A 22,048-nucleotide genomic window follows, 5' to 3' on the forward strand; every position below is an offset into this window, starting at 1 on the left:
AATCTCCTAAAAGTAAGGACGTTCTCCTATGTAACCACAATAACATCATTGCACGTAGGAAATTAATAATGATCCCTTAATCTTATTTACTATCCAGTTCATATTTAGATGCCTTTAACTGCCACAAAAATGTTTTTTTACAGCTACTTTTTTCAAGGATCCATTCAAAGTTTATACTTGCATTTGATTATTATATCTCATTGGTGTTTTTATTTCAAATAATGCCCTCTCCCTTATTTTTTAAATGGCACTTATGAGGAGGCTAGGCCAGTTGTCCCTCCTTTTGGATTTGTCTGATTCCTGGTGGTATCATTTAACTTTTTTGTCTATCCCTGGAAAATTTCTTCTGTTAAAGGCCAGATAATAAATGTTTATACTTTGCAGGACCTTTTATACTTATTCTGCAGCTATTTTAATTATTAAAGTGAATTCACTAAGTAACTATTGAACACGTACTGGATATGAATGTGAACAGCAAGTAACTAAAATATCATAGTGGACATAGAACCATAAAGGAAAAGATTGATTACATTGAAAACTTTTATACTCTGAACAAAGTAAAATAAATAAAAAAATTATGTATAAGGAAATTATAACACATGCCAAAGGATTCATTTTCATAATATAAATATGCATTCTGAAACAATATTTTTGAGAATGTAAGGTGGTCCAACCCCCTCAGAGGGAAACTTGTTACAGCTACTAAAATATGAATTGCACACACATTTGTTTTTACTCTTGCAGTTTCACTTATAGAAATCTGTTCTGCGGATATACTTGCACATGTAAGCAATATTGATTATACAGGAACATTTATGTAGTATTTATAAATAGCAAAATCAGCCAGAATTGAAATATCCATAATTAGGAGTAGAGTAAATAAATTATGCTATCCCTGAACCATGAAATACTATGCTGTTGTCAAAAAGAATAAGGTAGATCTTTATACCTATTTAGAAATGATGCCAAAATAATTTAATTTACGGAAGCATGACTTTCAGAAATCCCACTTCTGGTAATATGTCACCTAATTTATTTGGACCAACTCTCTTCATAAAGCAACTTAAAATGATAGTTAAAATATGTTTTTAAAATCTTAAAAGCTTCAAAAAGCTGAAAATATAAGAAAAAATTATCAGGCCAAACTCCTAAACAGTGGAACCCAGAGAAATAAGTAGAATACTGATGCTACTCTTGGCCCAGGAGCATGTATATTTAACCTAAAACAGTAGTGTTCTAGGTACCTGGCAGAAACAAATGTAAAATCCTCTCTCAAAACACAAATTTACCCTAGGCCTCATGTAAATCTCACAAATAATTTTTCAAGGAAAATGACCCACCTACAGAATAACCAAGCACATAAAGAAACAAAAGCTTTATGGATAATTATTCATAGAAAATAAACAGCATTTCTATAAACTAAAAATACATTGAAATTTAAAAATCCCTAATTCAACAGATGAGTTTAACAGTTGACTCAAAGAGATGTGGAGGGAATTAACAAATCAGACTATATTAGAAAAATTCTCCAGAAGGTAGCACAGAAGCAATGAAGGAAAATATGAAAGGAACATAGAAGTTGGAGACACTGGAAGTAGGGAATAAAAAATAGTCGAGTGTCCATTTTGTCTCAGGTATCCATTTGTTATCACTAGCTCTTAATGTGAATAAAAATATTTCCAAGTGTTAGAAGGCCTTTTAGAGATGAACAAGTCTATTCTCTCACCCATTTTACATGTGAGGAAACAAATGGAGAGGAAGAAAGGTTAAGTTACTTGCAGAGGAAGAACTAGAGTCCATTTCACTGTTCTTTCCACCATGCAATTTGTTGTCCAACAACTCAGTTGTTGGAGGGGAAATGGGGAGACCAGGACTTCGGAGAAACTCGTGCACATGTGCAGAAACGTTCACAGCGGCATTGTTTGTGATACTTCACAGCTGGACGTAACCCAGGTGTCCATCCATAGCAGACTGGAGAACTAAACTGTGATATAGTCATATGATGGAATACCGTAGAGCAGCGGTCCCCAACCTTTTTGGCCCCAGGGACCGGTGTTCCTATGAGAATCTCATGCCCGATGACCTGAGGTGGAGCCGAGGCTGTGATGCTAGGGCTGGGGTGTGGCTGCAGATATAGATGAAGCTTCTCCACTCACCTGCTGTGCGGCCCGGTTCTTAACAGGCCACGGACCAGTACCCGTCCACAGCCCAGGGGTTGGGGTCCCCTGCTATAGAGCAATGAAAGGCATGAACTACAGCTACGAGTGACAAATGGATGACTCTAAAACCTAATACATACAAAATGATTCCATTTATAAAAAATTCAGAAGCAAAACAAAAAACTAAATATTTTTTAGAAGTTCATATAATGATGGTAAAATTATGAAGACAAACAAGGAAGTTATCTTATTAAAGGCCAGGGTAGTGTTGCCTCTAGTGGAGAAAGAGGTTTGTGATTGGGGAGTGCTTCTTTTGACTCGGGTGTGGTTCCATGGGTATCTACTGCATTGTTAGCCCAGAAACTGTTGTATTATGCACCCTTCTGCATGCCTGAGTTCACAATTAAGGGGGAAAGAGCAAGGCTTGGTATTATGCAGTGTAGTATGCTCCTGTATTTGGTTTTGTGTGAGTTTTGTTTGTATGTTTGTTGGAAGGACAAGGAATGCATTCCTTAACATATACTTGGAAAAATTCTGGAGAGGTAAGCAATCTGTTGGCTGTGTAGATGAGACTGAGGGTCTAGGAGGGGAAGGCGAGATATATTTGTACGTTAATTCAGTTTCTTACCATGTGCTCATTTTCGTAGTTTTATAACAAAACTTCATAACATACACTACTTAAGTGATCTGGAAATTCACCATTTAGTCCTAGAGTAGGAGGTATCTTGAAAGGAGTAGGGAAGAGAGAACACGGATCATTTCTGAGGGGGTTCTCATTTTCAGTCTACCCACATATTCTTCTCTTCACTACCTACCCCTTCAGCAGTCTCAGATTTGCTCCATCTCCGATGGGCATATGTCCCTTCCCGTAAATTATGACTTACTGAGCAAATAAATGATGGAGTGCGAATGATGTGGAGCCCACAGAACTGGGTCAACATGTGAAGTTTTAAAATATTAGCTAGACACTTTACATACTTTGTTCAATTAGGTAAAATATGATTCCATCTTAACTCTCTAACTTCTATTCATTGATAAAAAGAAAAATAATTTTCTTGCCTTAAATGTAATTTAAAAGAAAGGAATTCAAAAAAAACAGGGTGCATTTTTTTTTCAATCTAGAAAAACATATTAAAATCTGGGTTAATAGTTAAAGAATCTCAGATATTCATCTGAAATGAAACAGGTTCAATGAAGTGACTCTAAATTTTTAGTAGCAAAATGTATTTCATGAATGTTTCATTCTTAGTACTGAAATCTATCTGGTACAATAAAAGGAACGGATTATTCTCTGCCCCGTTCAGACTCTCCCCGCCGCCACTGCTCCGCTTCGCCCAGCACCTAGTAGTTAGTTAAGAATAAAATCCTAGCACTAGGTTTATTAAGGAAAAAACTTGTGACAGTTCAGAGGCCATTATATGTTATTTTAAAAATATTGCTCTAAAGATTATAGGAACAGTATTTCAAATAGTATCAAGTTAAAAGTGACCATTTCTATTTATAATGATGTCTTTTTATTTTGAAGCAGAAATTATTTGAACAATGAGCAAAACACCTTTCTTATGGGTGTAGGAGTATTGATAGCCTTTGATTTTTATTCATATTGATCGATTACTGAACTCAGCGATGTAACAGATGCTAATGCATTTCCCTTCTCTCAATTTGGTACGTAAGATCTATTGCAGTTACTTGCCATGTTATTTTCTTTTGCAATTAGAGACTTAAAATATATAAATAAAATAGTTTTGCTGTGAGAAATATTCTCTGCTTTTCTATAGAAAAATGAATTAAGCAGATTTGGAGAAAGTACTTCCTGAATTAATGGTATGTCAGGTTTCATTTGAAATTATTTCTCTGACAATGATTTTTCTTTCTGCTTTACAGGTTGGATTGGCTTCTATTCAGGAATTACAGCAGCATCTCTTACTTAAGGAAAAAATTATTTTAAAATCCTCCAAAGCTTTTATGAACCTGGTTCAAGGGAAAGAAGATAGTACATCAAGTGCAGAGGAGGTAAAGTTAATCATGTGATGATTTTACCATTTTATGAATTGAAAGCTACTGAAGAGTTACTAAATTGGAGTATTGGAATATATTAGCAGATACTCAATAGATCAAGAAGCAAAGTGGCAGGGATTATAATGGTGGGCTTTTATGACATTCAAAGGTATTTGATTAAGAAGCCAATATTTTACCAATTTGCAAATTATTCTTATTCTGTAATATGTTAGAATGTCAGTTATCAGGAACCTTGGGGAGTAAGTCTTTTGGTTTAAAGAAGATTTAACTAAACATTATTATTTGTATAGTTTGAATAGAAATTGCTCCTAAGTGAATTATATATTTTTCAACGTCTTAAACTGAGCATTATTTAACTGTCCATTGATGATGACAGAATTTTATCATTAATATAGCAGTTGCTTTTTTAATCTCCCGCACAGTTAAAATTTAAGGATATTTATTCTTACTAGTTAATGTCCCTAAATTAGTCTGATTTTTTATTCCTTATGTCTGCTTTTTATAAATTTATTCTCATTTTCCTTGTGGTTTACCATCATAAAAACCTTTTCAGGTACCTTGCAGTTATTTATGTCAGTCCAGTAATGTAGAAAGTTAACAAAAACTGCTTTGACGTCATAAAAAATTGTATGTACATTAGTTCCATGCTGAGAAAGACAGCACAGCAAAATTACAGATAAACCATGAAAAGCTGGACAGAGAGAAACGACGTGGCATTTTATTTCCTCGAGTCCCTTTAGTGCTTAGCTCTGACTTCCTTCCAGATTGACCATTCTTATAATGGTCTATGCCTCGTGTCTGTGTTTCAGTCTTAGTTATATGAAGAGTTTGCCCAAAATGTGATTCCGTGCATATAAGAAACATAAAAGCACATCATGTTGCATTTCTGTACTACTGTTTGAATTTCCTGGGAAACTTCATGAAAGTCATTGTTAAAAGTCTCCCCATTTCCCTTCCTTACCTCACCCCAGTGATTTTGCCAGTATTAGTAAAGGGGAAGAAATGTTTAGAAATTAATGCATTCAAACCACCATGTACAGGACACCATTTTGGCCTTTTAGATGGTTAATTTTAAAAGTAATCCTGACAGGCAGTAAAAATTTGTGCAGGTTTTGGAGGAATAATCTGCCTCACATCTACCAGTGGAAGCATCAGGTCCTAGGGATGTGAATGCTTAGTCTACTAGACTGTACATGCCCTTCCTTATCTTTCTTCAGTAATTACCGCTTAGAGGAGCCGATCATATATGTGGGCCCTGGAACCTGTATGCTTTGGTTCAAATCTCAGCTATGCCCCTTGCTAGCTGTGTGACCTAGGGCAAGGTACTAAACTTCCTTATCTGGAAAATGTAGATGATGATATTAGCTACCCAGCGTATTAGGGTTATTGTGAAGATTGAATAAATCCATACATGAATGACATTTAGAATAGTAACTGACGTGTAGTAAGCATTCAATCAGGGTCGTATATTATTATTATTATTACTACTCCTAATCTTTTTCCTCTGACTATTCTTATTATAAAACCATACGCATGTGAAAATGAGTAAGTGTGGTCTGGAGTTTAAGAATAAAATTTTAGCAATAAATTGATCAGCAGTCCAAAGATAATTTAATCAGTTTTATTAGTACAAACGTTTACAGTTAAAGGTTTAGTGTAAGTCACTGTTAAGATAAAAATTTGAATGTTTTCAGCATGCCCGGGGGACATATTGTCAGATTATTTTTCAAAATGGACTGTAAGTTTACATTCCTGCTGTGTTGGATACCCTGTCTGGTTTTCTATCAGGCCACGCTTTTTGTTCTGAATAAATAGTTAATTATATGTGTTTTATAAGCATTATTTTAGTGAATTATGTATAATCTATAATATAAGGTATTACAGATGATTATTTTAATATGTGTAAGTCTTAAGGTCTGGTCAAAAGCTGATTTACATTATTTTTTTAGTTTTGTTACATTTGATATATTTTTTTTTTTGTAATCAGTTATTTAAACATGTTTTTCTATAAGGAATGTCTTGTTACTCTTTGTGGTAAAGAAGAAAATCCAGTCCATACTTTTGATGAAAAGATACCAGACAATTCTCAAGGTTCAGAACAGCTAGTAGAGAAGATATGGTATCGTGTAATAGATGATAGCCTGGTTGTTGGAGTGAAAACCACATCTTCTTCGAAGCTGTAAGTAAATTCTAACATGAGGCCTTTATCTTGATGTTCTAGAACAGCTCTGTCCGACAGAAGTGTAGTGTAAGCCACATATGTAATTTTAAATGTGTAGTAGCCATATTAAAAAGTAAGTGTAAATAGAAGCACATGAAATTAATTTTAATAATATTCTATCCAAAAGATCACTGCTGAGAGATAAATAATATTCTGTATTAAAAAACAGATTTTATTCAAGTCATTTAGGAGAGTGTAAAATGCAATTTGTCCTTTAGAGGTTTTTGCATTCTAAATTATTGCCAAAATAAACTCTTAAAAAAATGAGTAGTTTCTCTTCTTGTTTTAAAAGAAAGGGGGGTGGGATATACTTCAAAAATAAAAAGCAGACATTAATTTATCATTTCTTTGTTAAACATTACGTTCCCAAAGTCCAGAATATTTACATTGTTTTTCATTCCTATTTTTTGGGAAATGTTTTTATAGGATCTTTACAAATGTCTTTGACTTTTACACTTAATTTTCTGATATATTTTACATTTGAAATGATGTTTACTAGGAAAGGAAAAAACAAAATTTCGTTGTTGTTTGTCTGGCATTTAATCATCTATTTGATTTTAAAGAATGAACTCTTAGACTAAACCACACACTGAATGTTTTACAGGGCCCTGAACCGGGTGACTTTATCATTGTTAATGGATCAGCCCCAAAGCTCCTGCTCTCCGCTTATTAAGTGTCAAAATAGGGTGATCAAGTTGAGTAGGGACTCTTTTCCAGAACCATGCTCAGTGCCATATGAAATAGGATCAGAGGCAAAAAGGATCAAGTTGACCGTCGATGGTGAAGAAGAGGAAAAGGAGAGCTTGGTTTGTGAACAACCAGCTGAAAAAGAATGTGTACAGATCATTACTGCTGTAACACCTCTGTCACCTCTCTTAGCATTCGTTCATTTTTGTTGCGTCGTGTTACTACAAATTAGGGAGAAAGAAAATGATAACTCTTCTGAGCATCGTTGTATTCCGTGTGGCAGACTTTTTATAAGTCTTGAAGATTTTTCAAGTGAGAAATACCTCGTGACATTTCCAAGGAAACCTATAGGTAATATTTGTTGGTACTTTTTTTATCATATAGTTAATTGAGTCAAATTTTTAAGAATTCTCTTTACTTGGTAATAGAGTTTAATGACAGAGCTTGTGACATGTTTTTCTTGTAGAACACATGGAAGATCTCTTTGCACTTCTCACAACATTGCACAAAACTTGTTTTCAAATCACATCACCGAGCTATGCCCTGACTTCAATGAAGGCATGGCTCCTGGAACACATGAAATGCGAAGTCATCAAACGATTTCCAGAAATTTGCTTTTGTAAAGGGCCAGAAAGTTTGTATGGGACACTCTTCAGCTGGAAACAAAGAACACCATTTGAAGGGATTTTAATAGTCTATTCCAGGTAATGCACATCAAATTGGAATTGGTCCAGCAAAGTTGGTGTAGATGTGTGTGGTGAACATGTGGTCCAGCAGCGGTCCCACAGTAGAGGTCTACACCATCGTGGGACACGTCTCGGCTATCGTCTGGTATAGCATAAATGGACAGGTGGCCTAATTTAAAAACTAGAGCTCTTTTACTTTTACATTTGTTTTTGGGTTTCTGTTTTTTGGGTGATTAGGGCCTAGTGATTTTTTTAAGATTTTTTTTCTTACTGCTCCCTCACAATGAAATTTTAAAAATACCAGATTGATCTTATTACTTAAGAGAAAAATTAATCAGGAAACAACCTCATTACTATTAACTGACTTGGTGTATTTTTGATTGCTGCAGTCTGAATTACATCAATGATCACATGCATGCATTATCGGTTCTATTCATTACTAGAGTGTTTATAAATGAATGTTAATTGATTACTACAGTATGTTGTACACAACCTCTTGGTGCTATCCTGAGTTTTGTAATATTGTGTTTGTGTTTTGTTTTTTTTTCCCCCCTCAGGAATCAAACAGTTTTGTTCCAGTGCCTTCATAATCTCATTAGAGTTCTCCCTACAAACTGTTTCTTCAAACATCTAAAATTAGGAAGTGAGGATTTCCTAATTGATCATTTGGCATTAACTTTGGAGAAGGAATTGGTTATCCTTGGTTCTCTTTCTTCTGCCTTAGTTAAAGTTGAAAACAACTTGGTGCAGAGGTGTGAAGCAAGCAAAGAAAAGAGTAGTGGCATTGTGGCTGCTTTATCAGACAGAAAAGAAAACATCCATCCCTACAGAGAAGAACTTCAGAGAGAAAAGCAAACGTTGGGGACGAACCTAAAAGTGAGTGGTGCCCTTTATAGAGAAATGACTTTGAAATTAGCTGAGGTTCAGGTGAAATCAGACCTTGTTGCACAGAAACTGAGTGGTTTATAATTATAATCTCAATTTGATTATATTTTAAAATATTTGTCCCCTTCCAGAACATTTCGTTTCCACTTTTTTCCCGTTTTCCATTATATGCTTCCTTTGTAAAAATTTTAATTGAGGCATTTTGTAGAATCTTAGGTTTTGATGATGTACAAAATAGCATGTCTTAGAGCAGCAGTTCTCAACGGGAGTAGGAGTGGTATTTTGCCTCCATCCAACCCCTTCCCCCTTCCCAGGGGTATCTGGCTTGTTTGGAGACATTTTTTGATTGTCAGAAGTAGTGGGGAGTGGGAGGGTGAGCCAGGAGTGCTTATTGCCTCTGGTGGGTGAAGGCCAGGGATGCTGCGAAGCACCCTAATCTGTACAGGACAACCCCCCAGGAAAGCATGATCCTGCCCAAAATGCCGAGGTTGAGAAACTCTTCCTTAGAGTTACCACCTAAGTGAAGACCGAAGTGATCTAACAGTATTTTGGTCTAAATCTTCAAAAAAACTTAAGTAGTCCTTTCAATGTATTAATAAAGCGTAGCTTAGAAAAATCGACTTCAAATAGATAAACAAGTCAGCAGGATTCACAAATTTCTGTCAACACCAAGTTCCCATGGAAATTTAAATGGCTAGCGTCTGGGTGAGACCATTAAGATGAAAGTGTTTGGAACCCTTATTAATTTAAAATTTATTAGAAAGCTTCTCTGAAATTGCTTAAGTCTATAGGAATGTGAAAATTTTAGGGCATTTCTCTGAAAAGCATCTCTCTTTCGAAAGGCTGAACATACCTCACAGGCCACTCTTAAAATTCAAAATGCCTTTAAGCCATCCGAAATTCCAACTCTAGGCAAACCTGGAATATAAAATTCTAACTAAAAGAATTTAAAGAATGTAGTGTTCTTCAGGAACTGAGAAATTTAGAAATAAGTGAAAATTCACTTCAGTTAAGTGATTTTTAAGGGGTCCAATGAAACATTACAAAGGGATAAAAATTCAACCTATTCTTTTTTTTTTTTTGGTGGGGGGAGGAATAAGAATTCTGGAGTAATAAGAGAACATCAAGAGAGGAAAAAAAGACACAAAAGGATATGGGCCAGAAGAAATGTTTCTGATCCTTTTTGCTCTAAAATCCGTTAAGTGAGATGGAAGTTTCCAGCTCAGTTGAAAGAAATAAAGATGATTATAGAAAGTGGCATTTCAAGCTTGCAGCTAATTCCCCACATGCCTTAGAAGTGCTCGTACCTAATGATCTGGTGACGCAAATGGGTTTTAGAGAATGTAGGTTATTTTCTCGTCTCAGTTTTTATGATTGTCCATATAATACGCTAGCTCTTCTTTTTAGTAATCCTCTGCAAATTGAGACAGCTCTATTTCTATGAAATGGCAAAGAAAAATATGTCAGACCTTCTGGAAATGGAAACGGCATAATTTCAGGATTAATTGTGGAACTCTTGAAGCAATATATGTCAGTAGACACATTGAAACTGTCCATGACAAGTTCTGAAAGAACAACCAAGTATAAAATACAGGAACTCAAGTGGGAGGTGGAGGCTGTCAAAAAACGAAACCGAATTTAATTGTAATAGTTTATCTGTAGGAAAGTTAGGATAATAAAAATAGTATGTTGCTTATTTTTTATTTATAAAGGCAACCGAAAGGTATTCATCTAGATATACCAAATAACATCCTTACAAGTGAGTTTGGTACTTCGGTGTATTTTTCTATTTAACTACCAGAGTTTGAGGAGATGATGCCGTCGCCGCTCTCGTACGATGCAGTTGTCTGTGTCTCTTTAAGTGTAGTCCTCTGACCACCGCCCTTGTCATCAGTCTGAGGCTCCCCTCAAAAACGCAGTCCTCCCAGATCTGCACTCCTGAAGCGAAAACGAGTTTTGTTTTGGAACAGAGCACTCCACAGTTTCCAAACACAAAACTTTCTGTTGGCCTCCCGATTTCTTAATTAAGGAACGTGTGCAAGTCAGCTTAGGTGTGACATTATTCAGTTTGGTGACCAGGGTGGGGTAAGTGGGAAGACATGTGTAACAGTTATTGACTGTCAATCATATGCCAAACAGCAAGCTTGAAACACACAATACACATCCATATCATTATCCGGACACATACGTGGTTTAATCCTTCACAGCCACCTAGTAAGTGTAATTATTAGTATTGTCCTCAGTATGAAAAATAATATTAAATCAAATTAAGTGGGTACATGCAAGCAACTTGATCCTATGCCCTTGTTGTTACAAATTTTTCAAAATCAGCAAACCCTTTAAGAATTCTAAGAATATGAAGTGAATCTTTTATTGTCCTGATAAAGCTATTTTCTCCTTCCTTCTTTCCTTTTTTTGCCTAAAACTTGGACAGTATCAGATATTGAGAGGGCTCCTTTTTTTTCCCTTGTACTCCAGCTTGTAGAAACGTTAGTTTCCATTCTAATGGAATGAGTGAAAGCTCTTTCGTGGGTAACTCCATCTAGAGGGCTTTTGGCTTTTACTGCCGAAGATAGTATGATGCGATGGAAAGAATACTGATCTGTAAACAGCGTACTTAATTGAATCCTTACAGGGTTTGTTCTTTTTCCTCTTTTTGAGTTTCCTTAATCTGTTACTTGAATTACTTAGTGCCTCAACCAAATAGCCCTGCGCTATAAAATCTTGTGTTAAGTGTCTTCACAATGCTAATGATCTGGCCACTTTCTTGGACCTTGTTTCGATAACCCTGTCTTGCCTTTTTATTCAGTAGTGTACCAGGCACTCTTTAGGTGGTGAATGTTTGTAAGACCAGAACATCAGACACCTGCTGTGCCTGCACTGTTCAGATTTTTCCTGTGCTACACTTGTGAGCAGCTACACTGGACAAAGTACCTGTGTGCATAACTGCGGATCGACATAATGGTCCTGAGTTCATGTAGGAAATTTCTTTAGCATCTTTAACTTCATCTTTAATTATCCATTTCCCCACAGCAGTAGTCACTTACCTCAAAACTGTAAGTGGTGTTATGGGCCACTAAAGCATATGGTTAGTAATCAACTAAAGCATTTAGCGGGCGAGAAGTATGATGCTCTATTGATGGCCTATTGGACAGCAGTCTCTTCCTTTTATTGTACCAGAACTCTCATTTTGTTCCAGAAACTTCCTTTCCCACATTCATGTGATTGGGGAAGTGGACTCCATCCCCAGTTCCAGGAGTTAGTCCTGGCTTGTCTAAGGCAGTTAGTGCAGGACACTTCCCTGGCCACTGTGGCAGGTCTGGGATGTGCACAAGACCCAAACTGGCCTTCATAGGACTGAATGGAAGGACTCGGTTCTCTGATGAGGCAGAGGCTCTCCTCTTGTCCTGCTGGAAGTAGGTGGCCTGAATTTTAAAAAGATGCGTTATTTTATAATCTCAGGAAATTAGGCTTTAGAATGAATCTGACATTATAGATTGCATAATTGTTTTATCATGTCACCAATCAAACCTCATTCCCATGCTTTCCTGGGACTGCCAATTCAGAAAACAAACAAACGACTTGTAACAAATCAAGGTTTCTATTATTTGGAGATGAAATAATTTCTTACTGCTTGAATTGGGAAAAAGGAACCCGGAGAACAAAGCTGACTGTTCCCTGGAGCCCAGGACAGGAACAGGTTGTTACAGAGACAGGATGCTTGTACCTGCTAATAGAAGAGTAGGAAAACCATGCACCATCCGTCCCCACACCCACCTTTCACTGGCTTGCTAAGCTGCTTTCTTGGGTGTTTTTTTGTTGTTGTTGTTTATGTTTGTGCATATGTGTGCGTTTTAGTTTACAACTCCAATTAGTTCATATCCGATGGTATTTTATAGAAGATGAGCTTTTTTTTTAGTTTTTTTAAATCTTCTTTTCTCTATTCCTTAGCTTCTCTCTGGTATTACACCAGGCCACTTGTTCAATTATGCCTTCCTCATTGGGTTAGAGGTATATGTCAGATTATTTAACCTATTTCTCCATATTTCCTATTTTAGAATATAAAACTGTACATGTCAGAACCATATCTATCATGTTTCTTAGATATGAGAAGAATTCAGACTTGCAATTCTCTTCTGGCAATTGTTCTCATATCCTCTCTAGTAGGAAGAGAAATCTTTATCAATTTTGATTCTTCTAGGAACCTTTGTGCTAGGAAAAACTGATTTGATATCATGGGACTGTTTTGGAAATAGAGTAGTATTCCTATATCAAAAGAGATGCACAGCATTATTAATTCAGAGCTTGTAGCCTTTTCAAACATAACAAATATGTGCTAGAACATGAGTGGTTACCTTTTAATATATTCTAGGGAAGCAAAAGATAACCCTTTCCAATTTCTTTCTAACCCCATAACAATGACAAGAAAGATTATGGGAATTTTTAGTGTAGTTTTTGTTAAGCCTGATGACATGTTTTAAGGTTTAGAATGACTAAGTAATTAGTGATGTCAAGTGCAATAATAAAACTTATAAGTTATCTAATAGGAAATTAATATGCTCTAACATTTGAAAGATTCTGGTAAATGTAGTGAAAACATTGAAAGTGGAGGTGGGGGTAACTTCTGAAGGGAGCCAGGACCAAATGTGTCCTTGATAGTCTGCAAAATTTTCAGAGAGAGTGAACATGCGGTACATGTGTTGGGCCCAGGAAGGGGAGGTGGGACAGAGTGGTCTGGTGTTTTCCGAAGCCAGCGCCACCTGGAAGGGGACAGAATTAGCGTGGAACTCAAAGCAGTAGGAAAAATAATTAACCACAAAATTTAGGGGAGGAGTCGAAGAAAATTGCAACCTGCATTTGCATCCCAGTTTTTTATGATGCGGCGTGCCGAGAGATAGCAATAACTAACATTTTTTAATTATTACGTGCCAGACATTGATTTAAATGCTTAGCCCTTATGATCCTTACAACCATTAAAACTCTGCTTTCCAGGGCAGTAACCACTAGGCATTGGCTTTTTAAAGTTATATTGAAATCAATTAAAGTTAAAATAAAATTTCAGTTTCTTAGTTGGCACTAGCCACATTTCAAATAATCGGTAGCCACATGTGACTAGTGCCTACCATTTGGACAGTACAGAATAGAACATTTATATAGTCACAGAAAGTTCTATTAGGCAATGCTGCTGCTATAAGATGTATATTGTTAACAATCTCTTGTTTATACATCAAGGAACTGAAACCCACACAAGTTAAATAACGTACCCAAGGCTACATAGCTAGTACGGAACAGAGCCAAGATTCAAATCCAGTGTAGCTCCAGAACCTTTGCTCTTTTACCCCAGTGCTGTTCAGCTTATAGTCAGTTTGTCCCATAACAGTGTATGTCCTCTGACTGGTTTATTTTAATAAAATGCACTACCGCAAAAAAAAAAAAAAGTAAGAAATGTACAATTCAATAAAAATGTAAATTTGTTAATGCAATTGAAGTATTTGGGGAAATGTAGACCGTGTCATGTTAAATCCTATACTGAGCAGGTTCTTAGAGTGGATCGATGGCCCTAGCTGCATTCTGTCTCTTGACTCCTTCCCTTCAACTGTATCTAAATACCTGAGTCTCTCTTCCTTATTTCCTTTCAGCTGTCTTGGTTAGAACCATCACTGTCCAGAATTATTGGATTTACCATTGCTCACTCATATTTTAGGGTTTCCGAAATGAAGTGTCAGTTCTTTAAATAACTCTTAAGTAACTTCTTTTTGAGACATCTCTTGAAGTTCCGGAGATTCTCTGAAGTATTTATCATTGTCTGGAAATCACTGAGGTAGAGCTTGGAATTCCAAGAACACTTGTGAGCTGTCTAGCCTACAAAACTTTCATCTTTATTCTATATGTGTACTCCATCACTCGGAAAGAACAAGAGTGGACTTCTTTTTTCATCCTTTGCGTGCTCTAATCCTTCCAAATAATGTACTTACAGAAAACATTTCATCTCTTTCAAGATATCAGTGGTGTATGAAGTGGTGTCCTTATAAGAATATGTGATGACAGACAGGGAGAATGCAAGGCGACAATGTAGGCGGAGATTGGAGTTACGTAGCTGCAAGCCGAGGAATGCCAAAGATGACTAGTAAACCACCAGAAGCTGGAGGAGGCAGGCGGGAGTTCCCATACCGGTTTTCAGAGTGATCATGGCTGTGCCTGCACCTTGATTTCAGACTTCTGAACTCCAGAACTGCGAAGCAATACGTTTCCGTTGTTTTTAAGCCACACAACTTGTGGCATTTTGTTTTGGCAGCCCTAGGAAACTAATACAACATTTATTATCCATTGCATTAGTTTTAAAAATTAAAAAATCAAGGGTATTTTAGAGGAAGGAGGATAGGTCGCTGTAAAGGCATTGAAAAGTAAAACAGCATGATGTTTGCATACAATTATAAAGCAGATGACTGTTAGTATTAAAATATAAGATACTGTCAATCCATCCTCCTACATATCTTAATTTTATCAAGCTTTCTTCCATTTTCATTGCTATCTCCCTCCCTGTTCTATGCTACCATTATTTCTTACATACACTATTTCAGCAGCTTCCTAACTTGTCACCATGTTTTTTTACTCTTGCTTTCTTCTAGTCCTTGTCTCCAAACAGCAGCCACAGTTGTCAGAGTACAAATCTGATCTGCATTCATCATCTTTCCATTGTTTCAGTGTTCATTCAGTGACTTCCTATTACTTTTAGATTAAATAAAGATCAAAATCCACATGTGGCATGGAGGGTATGGCGTCATCTAGCCTGCCCCATGAGCCTAGCTAGGATTCTACTTTTGCCCCTGTGGGTCCTCGTCACTAATATCCCGTCAGTTCTTCGAGGACAACATTTTGCTTCCTACCGCAAACTCCGCACGTGCTGTTCCCATTAACTATGCTGCTCTCTCTCCAGTCCTACTCCTTGTTCACCTAGTGTTATGCCCGTACATCCTTCGTATCTCAGTTCTGAATTCACTTCCTCATGGAAACCTCTGACCTTCCAAGAGCAGGGCAGGTTCCCCCAGTATACACTTTTGTAGTACATCATACTTTTTTCCCGTGACCATAATTATAATTTAAAAGCTAACTAATTATAGACAGGTACAGTAGTTAACTCCAGTTCGAAATCAGGGCTCTTGACTCCAAAATGTAAAACTCTTAACTTCCTCATGGGCAGGGCCCACTTTCTGTGTTCATTACCTTTGTATCCCATCTAGCATAGTACTTTGCACATAATTGCTGCTTAAGTAATATTGGTGTAAATTTTTAAAAAAGGAAAAACTAATGAATGAAATGTAGTTTTAAGAAGTTAAAGAGCTAACCTTAGTGTGTATGTGTGTGTGTGGGGGGGGCAGAATTTCCACATCACGTGTCCCATTAATGAACTGGTCCTTCATTCTTCAATCAGTGGTTCCCAGACTTTGATCATGTATGCAGGTATAATTTTAAAAATTGGGAAGCCAGCGTAGATTTGACAGCTTTTTGTTTCACCATGTAAGTATGTATAAAAGTGGCACTCATGCCACTATCATTTCCTAAAACAATATATCGACTTTAAATAATCATAGAATACAGATAATTTAAGCTTAATAAATTTGGTTTTGTGAAGAAAATCACATTGGCTTTATTTTTCTCAGTCTCGTTGTACAACACACCAATGGAAACTTATGGACTGGCACTAGCCAGTGGGCCTATGTCTAAGAATCATAGATGGGAAGTTTTAAAGGAATTTATGTTGGCAAGTGGCATGGTCTGGTTTTTATTTTACATAGATGACCTTGTTAGCTTTTTAGAGGCTGCTTTGGAAGGGACAAAGAATAGCAATGGAGGAGATTGCTAGAGTGGTCTAGGTGATCGATAATGAAGTATTGATTTAAATTGGCAAATATAAAAATGAAGAAATGTATTGCAGAGATATTTAGGATGTTGGGCAACAGGACTTAGTTTGTAACTTATTAATGATTCTTAAAAGGCGGGAAATCAGAATCACTAGAGTTGAATGTGTGTGTATACACACAGAGACACACATACATGCCTAGACTTGTCTTAGGTTGAACCAGAATGATCAAAGGTAGATTAGAATGATCAAGGGTAGAACCTGGCTATATGTATTTTAAAAAGCTACAAATGTGATTTTGATGCTCTTCATTAGTTAAAAACTTTGGATAGGTGGTCAGTGGAAGGAGAGGGGGAGTAGTCAAGGAGGATTCCCAAGTTTTTTATTTTAGGTGAATGATGGAGAGAATTTAGGGAGCAGAGTAGTTTGAACTCCTTCAACGAATCTATCCTATTTTATGAAAACAGTTTTTTATTAAATGGGCTGAACTCAGTGAAAGCAATCTTCTTTTCCTACTCTCAAACAGTATTTCTAGCACATTCCTGTGGCTTTTCTGGTACATTTAGGTACTGAAGAACAATCTCATTTTCAAGTATTGTAAAGTTCAGTTCAATCTATGATCTTCAAAATGAGACTAAGAAAGCAAATATATCATAATTACAGTAACAACAAAAAGTACCCATAACAAGAAATGTGTAAGATCTAAACGAAGAAAATATTTAAATACTACTAAAGGATCCAAAAAATAGACTAAAAATTAGTAATACATATCATTCTTAGATAAGAAGACTGTGTCATTAAGATGTCAGTTTTCTTTATGGTAGTTTCTAGATTTAACCCAATACTAATAAAAATATCAATAGACTTTATTTGGAACAAGTCAAGCTGATTCTAAAGTTCCTGTGGAAAAATCCGTATGCCAGAAAAGCCATGAAAACTCTGAAAAAAGAAAAGCATGGTGGGAAATGGAGATTCACCCTACTGGATATTAAGATATGTAATAAAATATCAGTCAGTAAAAGTGTGTTTCTAGTGTGCCAATAGACACACACCACAACAGAATAGAATAGAAATTCAAAAATAGGACGCAACTACATGTGAAAATTAGTATATTATAATGAAGACATTCTATTTCAGTGAGGAAAGGATGATCTTAGGAGATCTGAGTAGCCATCAGGGGGAGGAAAGGGAGAATATACCTATTACCAGGATCAATTTGATAGGGAGCAAAATTTCAAGTATAAAAAGAGAAAAATATTAAATGAAAATAAGGAATAACTTTCACGTTAATTTGGAATGAGGAAGACTTATCAATCTATTTCACAAAATCCAGAAGCCATAAAATTCATTCACATTAAAAGAAAAAAGTCAAAATGTCTTCATTTAAAAACAATATAAATCAAAAGACAAGATAACACTGGAAAAACATTTTGACTTAATCTGCACAATACAGGGGGAATGTCTTGAAAATAATAGAAAGAAAAGAAAATAGGGCAAAGAAACTAAATTAATGGACAAGGATATGCAAATAAACATTTAACAACACATACAACTTCAAACAGTAAGCAAAATGAAATTAAAATTGCATTGAGAAAAATGGACTTTTCTGTAACAGCGAAATGGAGTAGGTTGTCACAAACCCACTCTCCCACTAGACAAAACAGGATACGTTACAAAAACCACATTTAAAAGGAGTCAGAGAGCTGTGGAAACAGACTGAATGGACTAAAATTACAGAAAAAGGAAAATTGTTCCAAAGGGACTTAATAATTGCCAGCCTTTTGTTTATCTTGGGGCAGGCTGTGGATCAGGCTTGGTCCGAGCAAAGGGCTTCTGCTTGGGGACAGAAGTCAGCAACCTTTTAGTAGTTGCATCATGCCATAGTGACAAATTCAAACATTAAGGAACTTAAATGGATACAGTTTTCACCTTGGGACATTTTCATAGTTCTGTGGCTGCACAGGAAGTGGGGGAGCTAGCACAAAAACTTCTAAAAGGCATACTGAAATCTCTGTCAGTTACACAGTGCTGCCATGGAGGAGCTCTGCTTCGAACATGGCTGGTTTCCCCTCAAGACCTTTGCCAAGTTTTGAAACTGAGTGAAGTAGGAGGCTAAAGGGATGAGATGAAAATTTCAGAAGGTCATATCTATCTTTCTGTAAGCTTCTAGGGCTGAGGTCTGTACTTACAGTATCTAGGAACAGGACTATACCAGAAGTAGACTGAACCTTACTAAACTTGCAATAAATCCTTGATCAATTGCATTAGATTAAGTTGATTAGCTACTCATCCTAACTGACTAAAAAAACAACAAGGAAACTTTTCTATGGAATTTCTATTTATACACACTGTTGGGCACACAAAAAAATGATTTCTAGATATGCAAAGAGGCAAGACTACGGCTGGTGATTAAGAGTTAAAAAAATAGATGTGGACCCACAAATGTTGCTGTTATTGAGGTTAAGCAGAGAAGAACTCAAAAATATGTTATGTAATATATTGAAAATAGAGGAAAAGGACAAAATTTATTAAAGGCGAGAAATTAAAAACAATCGTAATCTAAACAATAATCACATAGAAAGTTTAGAACTGAAAAACGTAATATCTGAAATTAAAAACTCAGCATATGAGTTTAGCAGAGAGGGAACATAGCAGAATGTAGGATTAGTGAATTGGGATAGGGATCAATTGAAAGTACTTAAACTGAGGCAGAGAGAACGTGGGAAAGAATAGGTATGTGAGGCATACTCAAATGGCTTAACATTTATGTTACTGAAACCCCAGAGGAAAATGAGAATGAGGTAAAAGCAATATTTGAAGAGGTGATAGTTGAGAATTTGTTCAAAAACGATGAAAGACATCAACCTAGAGGTTCAAGAAACTCAGAAAACTCCAAGCAAGAAAAATGAGGTTGGAAACCACACCAATGTGCATCGTGGAAGAACAGCTGCTAAAGATAGAGTAAATTAGAAAAGCTTAAAAGTGGTAAGAGAAGATACATTGCCTCCAAAAGAGCAACAGTTTGACAGCCAGTATCTTACCCAAAACAATTGAAACCAGAAAGCAATGGAATTCGTCTTTAACATCTTATAAAAGAGAACTGAGCCTAAAATTCTATGTGTAGCAAAAATATGCTTCAAAAATAAAGACATTTTCAGAGAAAAACTAAGGAAATTCATTGCCAGCAGACCTGCTTTGAAACGAATATTGAAGAGATTTCTTTAGGCAGGATCAAAACAATGGTATATGGGAACATGAAAATGCTGGAAGAACTGAAGAACATACGAGAAGATATAGTCAGTAAATACACACGAATAAATATTGTACAAAACAATCATTATCAAGTCTTGAGTTTAAATTATTTGTTGAATTAAAATGCATGATGACAGAGGAGTGACATCACGAAGATGGTGGAGCAGGAGCCACAAGCCTCTTTCTCCCCACAAAAAACAGTTAGCTATCCACAAATGAAAACAGCCCTGTGAGAACTCAAGAGTCCATTTAAGAAGTTTCGCAGCACAGTGGGTGAGAAAACAACCTGAAGATAACCACCAAAAAGGGAAGAGTAGTTTCATTTTGCCTGCATTATCCTAGTGCCTGGTCAGCACTGCTCAGTGCCAAGAAGGAGCTCCCTGGCCCAAATTCCCCTTGCTGGGAAAAGGAAAACAGAGTGAGCGACCAGCTTCCCCAGCCTTTCAGGACACTACACAAAAGACCTACTTCACTTTTACCCCACCCAGAGTCCAGCATTGCTGAGATATCTAGAGATGGCTAGGAACAAGGAAGAAAGGTAGGGGCTACCAGTACTGGCCATGTGGCGAGAGCGAGTGTGCTTCCCAGTGGTCTGTCCTGCAGAGGACCCTAGCAGCAATTGGCCACAGAGGACCTCAACAGTCCTTGTAGATGCTGTGGACTCCTGCATCTTTCATCACTGAATACTGTATCATTGACCCCAGCAAACTGCTCCACAAAGGATCCTAGCAGATTTTGCCACCGAGGAAACCAATAGCCCTATAGGTTTTGCATTTGCAGACACCAGCTGCCTGATTACCTCCCGCCTCCTCTATCCCTACCCCTAGCCACCTTGCTGCAGGATGCTCAGGACTCACGATCTGCACTGGCAACCAGCCACTGCCTTTTGATGTGTGGGGTCATCATGCCAGCTTAGGTTTGTGCGGCCACCCCCCGCCCACTACCATGTACTCACCTGCAGCTACCTTCCGTAGATGCATGAGTGCTTGCCAAAATTCCAGGCCCCAGCACCTGCTTGTATATCTGAATACAGCTCGACTCCTGTCACAGGACTCCATTGCCATGCACACTCCCACAGCTAGCCCCTACAATTATGTATCTGAATGCTTCTGGTACCTACAGCCAGCACCCACAGCCAAGCGTGTGCACACCACCAGCTCTGGCCAGAACTACCATCAGCCCCATTTCCTCACCTGGCAGCACCACTAAGGACCCTGACACCTATTGCAGCCACCACAAACACCCTGCAGCTCTCACTACAAAGGATAGTGCAGTTGTCAGTGTTGTGGAAAACAGTTTCCTGAGCCAATGAGACGCAATGTCCCTGGCCCTCCAGACCTGAAGGTACCACATGCCTCCACAATTGGCATCCTACACCACTAGACCAAGGACCACAGAATGCTCCAGCATGCCCTGACCCACAAGTGAAGGTTTTTTTCTTACTAAAGTCAGTGCATGCGATCTGGAAGAGGTGATTGCTTCTTTACATGTGCAGATGCATACACGAGGCTGCAAGAGTCAGGGCAACATGACACCACGAAAGAAACTTCCAGTATCTGTCACAAAAGAAATAGAGATTCACCAATTGTGTGACAAATTCAAAATAATTGTTCTAAAGAAAGAGAGCCACAAGAGAATACAGATTAACATTTTAACATAATAATAAAACGAGTTCAACAAAGAAAACGTTGAACAATCAAATTTGGGAGCTGAGGAATACAAAGACTGAACTAAGAAATTCAGTAGAGACCAACAACAAACTTGATCAAGCAGAAGAAAGAATCAGTGAACTAGAATATGGGTTATTTGAAATTATCTAGAGGAGAATAAAAAGAATGAAAAGGAATAAAGAAAGCCTACAGGGCCACGGGAAACAATATCTGCATTATCAGAATCCTAGGAGGAGAAGAGAGGTGCAGAAAGCTTATTTGAAGAAATAATGGCTGAAAATTTCCCAAATCTGGGGAAGGATATTGACATCCAGGTACATGAAGCTCAAAGGTTCCCAATCAGGTTCAACTCAATGAAGACTTCGCTATGACACATTATAATAAAACTGTCAAAAATCAAGGACAGCATCTTGAAAGCATTAAGAGAAGCTCATCACATACCAGAGAACCCCTCCCCCATAATAAAGGTGATGGGGTTCATCACTACTAGGTCTGCCTTACAAGAAATGCTAAAGGGAGTTTAAGCTGAAAAGAAAGGACACTAGTAACATGAAATCATAAAAGTATAAAAGTTAAAAGAAAGTATAAAACGAACTGGTAAAGGTAAA

The 22,048-nt window shown here is 37.0% G+C and overlaps 1 protein-coding gene across 2 annotated transcripts in view; it reads left to right on the plus strand.

The window, feature by feature from the left end:
• The window catches only part of FANCB (FA complementation group B), a 44,754-nt gene that overhangs the window by 13,460 nt on the left and 9,246 nt on the right, over positions 1 to 22,048 (plus strand). Inside the window, exons 5-9 of one of the 2 annotated variants that reach the window (XM_039873625.1) lie at positions 4,044 to 4,172; positions 6,191 to 6,357; positions 7,004 to 7,437; positions 7,553 to 7,790; positions 8,330 to 8,648. In XM_039873625.1, coding sequence (XP_039729559.1) covers positions 4,044 to 4,172; positions 6,191 to 6,357; positions 7,004 to 7,437; positions 7,553 to 7,790; positions 8,330 to 8,648 — 1,287 coding nt within the window. Of the gene's footprint in view, positions 1 to 4,043; positions 4,173 to 6,190; positions 6,358 to 7,003; positions 7,438 to 7,552; positions 7,791 to 8,329; positions 14,096 to 22,048 lie in introns of those variants that run through there. The other variant, XM_039873615.1, reaches the window with a different exon arrangement.

Source organism: Pteropus medius, unplaced genomic scaffold (genome assembly GCF_902729225.1).
Source record: "Pteropus medius unplaced genomic scaffold, Ma_sr-lr_union100, whole genome shotgun sequence".
NCBI lineage: Eukaryota > Metazoa > Chordata > Mammalia > Chiroptera > Pteropodidae > Pteropus > Pteropus medius.